At 40.7% G+C, this 11745-nt stretch overlaps 1 protein-coding gene across 4 annotated transcripts in view; it reads right to left on the minus strand.

The window, feature by feature from the left end:
- Nucleotides 1-6567, minus strand: part of kdm3b (lysine demethylase 3B) — a 65851-nt gene extending 59284 nt beyond the window's left edge. For all 4 annotated transcript variants that reach the window (XM_062970127.1, XM_003217545.4, XM_062970126.1 and 1 more), the window contains exon 1: nt 6187-6567. In XM_062970127.1, coding sequence (XP_062826197.1) covers nt 6187-6372 — 186 coding nt within the window. In that variant the 5' untranslated portion in view covers nt 6373-6567. The remainder of the gene's footprint in view (nt 1-6186) is intronic.
- Between the last annotated feature and the right edge of the window lie 5178 nt (nt 6568-11745).

Raw genomic sequence — 11745 nt, forward strand, 5'->3', positions numbered from 1 at the left:
ACCAAGGATTCCACAAGGTAAAAAGCGGCCAGGCTTGCAAGCAGCAAGGCTATTCAGTGCTATTCAACCTGGCCAACCAAGATTTCTCCTAGGTGAAAACCCCCAGGCTTTGAAGCCATCAGGCTACTCCGTCCCATTCAACCTGGCCTAGCAAGCATGCCCTAGGTAGAAAGCAGCCAGGCTTTTAAGATGCAAGACTATTCAGTGCAATTCAACCTGGCCAAACAATGATTCCTCTACAAAGGAAGTAACTAGGCTTCAAAGCGGCTCTTTGATTGAGGGTGCTACTCCAGAAAACGGCCAGGTTTTGAGGCTGCAAGGCTATTCACTGCTATTCCACCTGGCCAACAAATGATTCCCATAAGCCACAGCAACGTGTGGCCAGGCAAAGCTAGTGTATATTATATATATTGTGGTATAATAATATAACACAATGTAATAATATATAATAATACTATCTGTGCCCAGCCACGCGTTGCTGTGGCATCGTCTGGTGGTGTTGGTGAGAAATTGTTGAGGTAATGGTGGTATTGAATGTCTGTTGTATGGTTGTCTTTATGTTTAGTATGCATTTGGTTATTTGTGTACTGTGAAAGTGGTGAGGGTAGAGGGTGTCTATGTCCCTGTGTAGTACTGTATAGTATTTGTACGTTGTCCATGTGTTGTGAATGCTTGGATTGTGTCCTGCTGCATAGTAGAAAGGGTTGGGCTGGATGGCCCTTAGGGGTCTCTCCAAACTCTTGGAATCTATGCTTCTATTATTATTATTATCATCATCACTGCCTGGAGGAATCCTCCACCTTGTGTGACTGTGGAGCTGAACAAACAACTCAGCATATGTATGCTTGCCCACAATGCCCTGCCTCATGTACGGAGGAGGAGTTGTTTAAAGCTACAGACAATGCGGTTGCTGTTGCCCGCTTTTGGTCCAAAACTATTTAGTTGCTTGTGATTTCTTTTCTTTTCTATTTTATTTCCATTATTTAAATGTATTTGCTGTACCAATGTTTTTGACACGAAATAAATAAATCATCATCTTCATCATCATTATTATGTAGAGGCTGGATAGTCATCTGTCAGGAGTGCTTCGATTGTGTCCTCCTGCATGGTAGAAGGAAGTTGATCTGGATGATCCTTAGGGGTCACTCCAAACATTAGGATTGTATGATGTTGTTGTTGTTATTATTATTAGTAGTAGTATTAGTATTGAGAGGCTGGGTGGCCATCTGTTGGGAGTGCTTGGATTGTGTCCTGCATGGCAGAATTGGGTTGGACTGGATTACTACAGTAATTATTTCATATTACAGTAGAATCTCACTTATCCAACATTCGCTTATCCAGTGTTCTGGATTATCCAACGCAGTCTGCTTTTTAGTAGTCAATGTTTTTGTAGTCAATGTTTTAAATTCATTGTGATATTTTGGTGCTAAATTTGTAAATACAGTAATTACAACATAGCATTACTGAGCACTGAACTACTTTTTCTGTCAAATTTGTTGTATAACATGATGTTTGGTGCTTAATTTGTATAATCATGACCTAATTTGATGTTTAATCGGCTTTTCCTGAATCCCTTCTTATTATCCAACATATTCACTTATCCAATGTTCTGCTGGCCTGTTTATGTTGGATAAGTGAGACTCTACTGTATATTTATAATCTTATATTATCTGCTTAGAACTGGATTATATGAGGCCCCTTCTTCACAGCTGTATAAAATGCACACTGAAATGGATTATATGGCAGTGTGGATCAATATAATCCAGTTCAAAGCAGATAATATAAGATTATAAATGGGTAATATAGCTGTGTGGAAGGGCCTTGAGTCTACACTGCCATATAATCCAGTTAAAATCAGATAATCTGTATCTTATAGACAGTGCTTGTCCCCTGGGCTGAGCAGGTTGCTAGGAGACCAAGTGGGCAGAGTTTAGCCTTGTAACTGGCAGCAATTGGATAAAAAACAATTATTCCTTTCCCTCTAATTAGGACTTTTTCTTTTCTTTTTGTTGTATGAACGTAGAGGCATGGATGAGGGGTTGTGTTGCCAAGTTTAGTGTTTCTGGGATGTGTAGTTTTGTTGTTTTGTCCTAGGCCAAATTTTTTTTATCCTTTTATATATATAGATAATAATTGTATATGTTACATATAATACTAATAATGCAGTTTAATGGTATAGTACAACATAATATTTAATACTAATATTGTGCTATGTTAATAATTTAATATATTATATATACATATAATATTGATAATATAATGTAATACAACACAATCCTAATTATATTGTATCATAACATATAAAACAATAATGTAATATAATAAAACTAATATATTAAATATAATACTACTGATAATATATAATATTTAATATTAAATGATATACAGTTTTATTGTATATTTGAAGTTGTAATGTTTGGATTGTGAGCTGTTTTGAGTGTCTGTATAGAATGATAAAGTGGGATATTAAATAAATAAAAACCAAAAAAAATAAAAACAATTATTTTAGAACACCACCCAAAATAATTACTGCATTCATTGGACTACTTTTTATGATAAAATGGCAGCACATATTGTTATTATTCCTAACTCACACGTTCATGCCATATTTTCCCTAAATGAGAGTTACTGTTCCATTAATAATCAGCCAGGCAAAGGGATTAGAAAAGCTAGTCAATGACACAGAGATGTCAGGCTTCTATTTACTAGTTGGAACAAATACAAAGTGGTATCAATATAAACTGGCACACTGAGACAAAACAATGGTTGTTCTAGTCCCACTTTTTCTTCTAAAAACAGAAAGCCAGTCTAAAAGCTAATTTGTGAACAAGGGAAGAACAGTAAATGCTATTCTAAATCTAAGGTAAAGGTTTCCCCTGACGGTAAGTCCAGGCATGTCTGACTCTGGGGGTTGGTGCTCATCTCCATTTCTAAGCTGTTGTCCGTAGACACCTCCAAGGTCATGTGGCCGGCATGATTGCATGGAGCGCCGTTACCTTCCTGCCGGAGCGGTACCTATTGATCTACTCACATTGGCATGTTTTCGAACTGCTAGGTTGGCAGGAGCTGGAACTAACAGCGGCCGCTCCCGCCGCTCCTGGGGTTTGAACCTGGGACCTTTCGGTCTGCAAATTCTAAATCTACTACCTATCAATATCAATGGATACCATCAGAATTCAAGAGGTCTTTAAATCACTAACACAAAGCAAGTATCCATAAGACCGCTCAAGGTCAGTTTAGCCTTATGCAGTTAAACCAGAAAGGTTTATAATCTACTAAGTTTTCACCAGAGATGGTCATAGTTTTGGAGTAGTAATAGCCAACAAAGATATGAGAACAGACCACATGTGTTTTTCCAATTCAGACTTGCCTAACCTATGCACAGACATTTCAAACATTTTCAGAACTCTTTTCACTACCTTCCAATATCTAGAACTGCACATACATGTCAGAGAGCCCTTGATGTCCATTGGGATTTGGTTTTAAGATCCCACATGAATACTAAAATCCCTGCATGCTTGTGCCATTACATAACATAGTGCAATTAAAAGGCAAAATCAAGGTTTGACTTTGGGAATTAAAAATAAAATTCAAGTCATGTATAGTGGAAAACATGGACACAGAATCCATGGATATGGTGAGCTGTCTATATATCTCAGGTAACGAAGTAGATGCATGCCTGGTCTTTTTAACAGAAATCTTCATATCAGATGTATAAACAACATGGAAAGAATAGGGATAGGCTACTACACCAAAAAGAACATGAACCTGCTTGAGGAAACCTTGTATTCAAAATGTACATTATCTACATGTGAGATGAAGCAACCAGGCCATGTAAGCCTTGCTTAAATAAACAAAAACATTTTGAATCTTCAGGAGTCCACTTGAAAATGTCTTCCAAAATACATATCTGAATGATTTTTTTTCTTTGCTTCCACTTTTTAAACAATTTTTATTATGGGAGCAAACTTATAGATCCATTCTATTAAAAAAATGGAACACATCTACTTTGTTAACTGAAGCATACCTGCATACTATTTAACCCAACTTCAACTGCATGCCATTTATATATATAAGTTACCCGTATTTCAAAACTCCAATCACATAATCACTTATGCATGGGACAGTATCAGCCCAAGCAAGCTGTAAGACTACACTTCCTTCTCCATGCTCCATGCCCAAATACTCCATAATCAAAATTATTAGTTTCTTTCCTATATCCAATCCAATCTGTAGTCTATCTACAGCCAAACACTTCAACACAGTGCCACACATTTAAGATCTGCCTTAATCACGAAGGTGTGTGCGTTGACTCTCCTGTTTACATTTTTATTTATTTTTAAAATAAAAATATTTGTATGTTTATTTTTGAGCCTTTTGTAGGTAAGCTTACACTTCTAGATATTTAGCCATCTCCCCTCTACTTGCTTTCCCCAGAGAGCTCATTAAAGAAAGGAAAAAGAAAGGGAGAAAGCTGAAGCCTGTATTTTGCTGAAAATGCTTTTTTCAAAAAGGAGAGGGGATGTAAGCTTGAGGGAATAATGAGGATGGTGGGGGCTTATTTTTTGCTGTTAATTTGAGGGATTGGGGCTTGATTTATTTCCCTGGAGAGGATTCTGTGTCCTCTGAATCTGAGTATGTGGAGTTTTTGAAGGATGTATGGAGTCCTCTGTGCATTACTGGCTCTCTTGGTTTGCATCCTATTTCTACTGACAGTCAATTTCTTGGATTTACTTATCCAGCTTTCTCATTCTTCCTTTTGGGGAAAAAACATGATTTAAGGCTAGTTAGAATTGTAAAAAATGTAGACCTGCATTACAACTTCAGCCCAACTAGTGTCCAATACTAACTTCTTGGGACACATCACATGTGTATCTGTGACTATATTTTCAAAAACATAGTCTTTTTCATATTCCTACTTTCTACTGTTTAAAATTGGAGAATAATAACAATAAACTTTATTTCTATTCCACCCAAGCTCTCTGAAGGGACTCAGGGTGGATTCCAACATACAACGCTAAACATTCAATGCCTTCACAAAAAAGACAAATACTGACCTAAAATCCCAGAAGAACCCCACATATGAAAACAGCATTAAAATCTAACATCAAATTAAACCTAACATCAGTGAATTAAACCTAACATCAATAAATTGAAACAACATAAACAGACAAATATATATACATAAAATCTGAACAAACATCAACATTAATTTACAGAAGCCAAATGGAGTTCACAAAGCTCTGTGGGTTAGTTGTGAGGCCTATGGTGGTAAATTGGGCTGACATAGAGCAGCATAGCCCAGATACCAAATAATTCTCAACCAGAGAAGTCATAAATTATCTTTAATCTTAGAAAGCAAGAACTATTTGTACACACAATGTGCTGATTACAGAAGAAGCACTGAAGGTCCACCTCTGCTTCAACCGAAACTATGTATTGCAGCTAAAAATGGTGAGCACAACCAAGAGCAAACACAAAAACACCCGTGTTCCCATCTTCACTGAGGCTACACAGTTGCGTTTTCTATTCATGGTACACCAAGACTGCCAAAAATGCACTTTAAAACTGCATTATATGGTCAGTGCAGTAGCTCACACAATGCAATTTCCTAGTCTAGATCCTGCCTCAGAAAATGGTTCAAGTGGCCATATTGCCCAGGACCGATTTCCCACGACAACGCAGACCAGGAAGTTCTTTGCAGGAAAAGACAGACCCGTGCTTCCCTCTGCGAGAACCCTGCTCGTTCAGACAAAGGCCCCTTCCATCCACACAGCTGAATAAAATCCCACGTTGTCTGCTTTGAGCTGGAATATACGGCGGCGTGGACTCAGCTCACCCAGCTCGACGCAGATAACTAGGAGTTTCCTCCTTCTGGAGGTCAACTGACAAAACAGAATGGTTTTGCAAGGGAAGGGACGAAGGTCGCCAAAATGGAGCGCCTGAAATCCGAGCGAGGCGAGGAGAGGCGAGAGATCCTGCAGCAGCGATTGTAGAGGAGGAGGAAGAGGAGGGGGGAGGCTGAGCCCCCGCGGGCAAAGAGCAGAGGGCCCCTCCCCTCCTCTCCGCCTCCTCTTCCCCCGGGAGCCCAAGCAGGAGCACCTCCACCTCCCCAAGAGAGACAGGCAGGCAGAGAGATTATCTAGGCCTCCCCTCCCTGCCTCCCCCTCACCCGGTCAGACTCACCGCCAAGTCCTGAGGCACAGCCCCGCTCATGGCCCTGACGGTGCCGCTCCTCCAGGCCCGGGAGGGCAGCGCAGGCCCAGGCCCAGCTCCCGACGCCGCCGACGCCTCGCCCTCTCCCTCGCCAGGCCCGGCCGCTAACAACAGCAGGAGGCGCTTCCCCACCGGGGAGGCCGCCGCGTCCGCCATCCCCTCCTCCGGGAAGAAGCAGCAGGAGAAGCCCAACCGCCGCCTCCAACGGCCGACCCACAAGCCCTGCGCTGGGGCCCCCGAAACACAGCCCGCCCCGCTGCTCCCGGCCTGCCCCGCGACAGCAACCTCCTCTCCGATCCCGGCGTGCCCCGCGACAGCCAGCCAGCCAGAACCTCCCGTGTTTGGCCGCCCGGCATGCTTCGCGCGGGCTTCTATTTATTTACTTCGCCGTTCCCGGCATGCACCGCAGCGGCTCCTGCGCTTTTGCCCTGAGCGCCGGTAGGGGGCGGTGCGAGCGCCCAAGTGTGTCGCCTTCTCCGCCTCAACAGCGCCCAGAAAAGGAGGCCCGCGCCTCTCTGCCCAGGGTTGCCTCTGCACTGTAGCATGGATGCAGGTTGACAGCACTGTAACTAGGTTGCTGTGAGTTTTCCCGGATGTATAGGTAAAGGTTTCCCCTGACGTTAAGTCCAGTCGTGACCGACTCTGGGGGTTGGTGCTCATCTTCATTTCTAAGCCGAAGAGCCGGCGTTGTCCGTAGACCCCTCCAAGTTCATGTGGCCGGCATGACTGAATGGAGCGCCGTTACCTTCCCGCCGGAGCGGTACCTATTGATCTACTCACATTGGCATGTTTTCGAACTTCTAGGTTGGCAGGAGCAGTAGCTAACAGCGGCCCCTCACGCCGCGCCCCAGGTTTGAACCTGGGACCTTTCGGTCTCCAACTCAGTGCTTTAACGCATTTCGCCACCGGGGCTCCCGGATGTATGGATCATAATAAATTGTGGCAAGTTCTTGGTGGTATGGGGATACTAAGTCACCTAAGGAATCTGTATAACGACCGGCCAATCCTTCTGCAATGCCAGAAATACAGCTTAATGGTGTAACATTAGAAAATGTTGACAATTTCTGCCACCTTGATAGCAACCTCTCCATAAAAGTCAAAATTAAAACTGAAATACAACACTGTCTGAGCTCTGCAAATGCAGCATTTTTCCCAATGAAGCAGAGTATGTTTGAGGATCGGGACATTCGTAGGGAAACCAACATGCTCGTTGCCTCCAAAAAAGCCTAGAAATCTCATGGGAAGACAGGCGGACACATGTCAATGTTCTGGAAGAAGCAAAGACCACCAGCATTGAAGTGATGATCCTTCATCATCAACTCCGCTGAACTGGCCATGTTGTCCAGTTGCCCAATCACCGTCTCCCAAAGCAGTTACTCTACTCCCAACCAAGAACAGAAAATGGAATGTTGGTGGATAGGAAAGGAGATTTTAAAATGGGCTCAAAACCAACCTTAAAAACTGTGGCAAGAACCAAGAACTGGGAAGCCCTGGCCTTGAGTGCTATGACTGGAGGTCAGCTGTTACCAACAGTGCAGTAGAATTCGAAGAGGCATGAATGGAGGGCAAAAGGGAGAAATATGTCAAGAAGAAGTTGCATCAAGCCAACCCTGAACAGGACCACCTTCCATCTGGAAACCAATGCCCTCATTGCAAAATAACATGCAGATCAAGAATAGGTGTCTACAGTCACCTATTGACCCATCGCCAAGACCCTACACTTGGAAAACAATCATACTTGGCCACATGGGATTGCCTATGATGATGGTTGCTGTTGTGGGGGAGGGGAGGTTGAGTACATTTAAGATTTAATGAACATAACAGTTTTGAACATAACGAGGGAGCCCCCGGTGACGCAGTGTGTTAAAGTGCCGAGCTGCTGAACTTGTGGACCAAAAGGTCACAGGTTCGAATCCGAGGAGCGGAGTGAGCACCCGCTATTATCCCCAGCTTCTGCCAACCTAGCAGTTTGAAAACATGCAAATGTGAGTAGATCAATAGGGTTAGGGTAAAGTAGGGAAAGTAACAGCGTTCCTTGCAGTTATGCCGGCCACATGACCTTGGAGGTGTCTACCAACAACACCAGCTCTTCGGCTTAGAAATTGAGATGAGCACCAACCCGCAGAGTCGGACACGACTGGACTTAATGTCAGTGGAAAACCTTTACCTTTACCCTAACAGTTTTGAGGAAGGCCAAATACAATGTACCATTCTTTGGTTAAGCCACAAAAAGCCTGCCCAATTTTCTGTTCTTTTTTCACAATAACTTGCAACATCTTTATAGGAAAGCTTAGCTCCGCTTTCACAGATAGTAATATTAAGTAGTCCAGGTACAATCATCATAATGAAGGCAGGAATTCTGATGCTGCAATTCCTAGGGTGTTCTCAAAGCAATGCACGTCTTTTGTAGACACATTTTTTCAGATAATATAAGTTTTGCTACCACATATTTTTCTTATTTAAAACAGCCATTTCTGTACCATTTCAGCATGGCATTTCTGTACCATTTCAGCATGGCATACAGACATAATGATTTACCTTGCTTTTCATAGAGAACCAAGGATATTGAAAGTACTCTAGTGTTAGAATGAATTCACTGAATCTTGTAGTTTGTCTGGCTGTCCTCAGAATTTACTATTTGACTAGCATCACTGGATCAAAAACTATCCACTTACATTGTCACCAAATATAGAAATACAGATTGATCATCCCTTATCCAAAATGCTTGAGACAGGAAGTGTTTTCGATCTGGGATTTTCTTCTGGATTTTGTAACACCTGTATTTGCAAATAGGAACTTAATGGAAATGGGTCCAAGTCTAATAGGAAATTCATTAATGTTTCAGATACACCTTAAACACATCGCCTGAAGTTAATTTTATACAATATTTAATTTGGGGCATGAAACAAACTGTACACTGAACAATCAGAAAGCAGGGTGTCCCCAATTTAGTATATTTCAGGACTTGAAAGTACAGTTGGGATAAAAGATGTGCAACTGACAGCTACATTTCCCATCTATATTATCATCAAATATAGAAATACAGTAGAGTCTCACTTATCCAAGCCTCACTTATCCAAGTCTCTGGATTATCCAAGCCATTTTTGTAGTCAATGTTTTCAATATATCATGATATTTTGGTGCTAAATTCGTAAATACAGTAATTACAACATAACATTACTGCATATTGAACTACTTTTCTGTCAAATTTGTTGTATAACATGATGATTTGGTGCTTAATTTGTAAAATCATAACCTAATTTGATGTTTAATAGGCTTTTCCTTAATCCCTCCTTATTATCCAATATATTCGCTTATCCAAGCTTCTGCTGGCCGTTTAGCTTGGATATGTGAGACTCTACTGTAGCTGCATTTAAAAGACTGCAGTTAGTACTCAATTCCCTTATAGACACAATAACAGTGAGGTTGGGGGATACCTTAAATATGAAGATTTTAGTATAGCTTTCATCATGACCTCAATTGAGCTCTATACCCCATCTAAATTGATCAGGTTTCATATTTTTTTGGGATGAAACATATTAGCTGTACCAACTGAAGAGATGGGCAAAAATGTAAAGAGTTTATAGATTCCATAAATACTAGCCAAATAAAGTAACATTTTGAAATGAGAAGACTCATGACCATAAAGGAAATATTTATTAAAATATATTCAAGAAATTGTCAAACTTCTAACAAAAGCCAGGAGAGAGTTGGAAGGGAGAAACATCTGTACAGGAAACGATGTTGGAAATGCTTTTACATGCTTTGTTGTTTTAAGTTTCACAGTTTAGTTATTGTCTACAAAAATATATTTCTGAAACTCTGAGTCCTCTATAAAAAAGCTGGTCAGCATCTGCAAACCTGACAAGCAGAATATACCTTAGGACAGAGTGAGCTCCTCCTGCAGATAAGCTTGGCATGACTCAGGACACTCCTGCCTCAAATATTGGGAAAGTTGTTCTTTGGGATTAAGCTCCACATTAATTCTGAAGGAAGGCAATTGAAACGTTTGTTTTTATTTCCCTCTCTTTCTTCTCCCAACATGCATAAAATTTGGAACGAGGAGTTGCACATTTATGTAATGTGAGAAAAAGGTTACTGAATGAATATCTAGTGTCAGAAGAGAAATATGTCTGTATTTATGGTCAAGAGTTTCTGCTTCCTAACTAGCAATATACCATGATGTGCATCCAGAGCATTTTTATCAACACTGCTACACCTGCTCTCTGGTGCAGAAGCTGGATTAACTAAAGAGCCTCAAATCTGATCTAGACCTTCAAGTAAAGTCACTCTGGTAATTTCAAAATAATGTTAATCTCAAATGTAGGTCAGTAATACTGGTTATTTTTGAGGTCTTAAGGCTTATACTATGCTTCTTCAGCATTCAGAGACTGATGCAACTCTACTATTGTTAAATATATTTATATACTGTATATGTTTTTATATGCCAACCAGTCTGGTTTCTAAAGGAGAGGCTCAGTGCTAGCCAGCTGGGACCTTTTCCAATTTCTCTCCACATGGAGGTTATACCTGAAAAGTTTTTAGAGGTATTCATGTGTAAAAAATAACTTGCTTACTAATATACGGCTGCCACTTTTAATTAAGCATATCTTACACTACTCCCTGAATAGGCAATGTAACAGAGTGTGGCCATTCTGACAACTGGGGACTTGGATCAGAAATCTTATAAACAGAAGATAGGAACTCCCATGGGCAAGTTCAGGAAAAGAAATTGCTGATGTACTCTGCTTATCATACACTATGACACTGCAGAAATCACTGTATAAATTCTCTTCAGAACAAATACTCAACCCATGGTTGCCAAACTGAGGAGCCAATTTTAACACATTGAACAAGTAAATTAGTTTGCAACATGCCAGTGGAACACATCAATATCTTCTAGTATGGCAAGGTCCCATCTTTAGTAGAGAAGCATGCTTCCTCATACTAAGGTCAGTATGTATCCAGTATCACAATATAAAATCCATTTTTAGTCATGTTTAAAAAATTAAAAGGAAGACCTCTACACTCATCTGCTCCTTGGAACTGTTGTTTCCTAAGTTTTCTGTCATTAAACCCAATTTTCATACCCTCTCATTGTGGATTTCCTTGCCATCTCAGTCACAGCAAAACAACCCACATGATGAAAAAAGGATTAGAAGCATAAATGTATATGCAAACATTTACATTATTCATTATGAATTAATGTTGTGGCATCATAAAGTCTAAAACATATATAATGATGTACATTTTTGTGGAGTAGCAACATCTTTATCGGGTAAAGGAATCCTAAAGAGTTTATCATTTTAGGATTATACTTCATGCATTTGATGAAGTGGACCCTCTTGTATGAAAGCTGTATTTGTTATGATGCCATAACAATACATCATTCTTTGAAGATGTCACAATAATCTTTTGTTGTATTTGTCACAAAAGACTTATCTGATGGGGTAAGGGACAACTGGTGGCTTCAGTGTCAGTGGGGAGGTGAATCTGTTCTGGGATTTAGACCATGGAGCTACCCAAGAT

The sequence above is a fragment of the Anolis carolinensis genome, chromosome 2, assembly GCF_035594765.1.
Source record: "Anolis carolinensis isolate JA03-04 chromosome 2, rAnoCar3.1.pri, whole genome shotgun sequence".
NCBI classification, from domain to species: domain Eukaryota; kingdom Metazoa; phylum Chordata; class Lepidosauria; order Squamata; family Dactyloidae; genus Anolis; species Anolis carolinensis.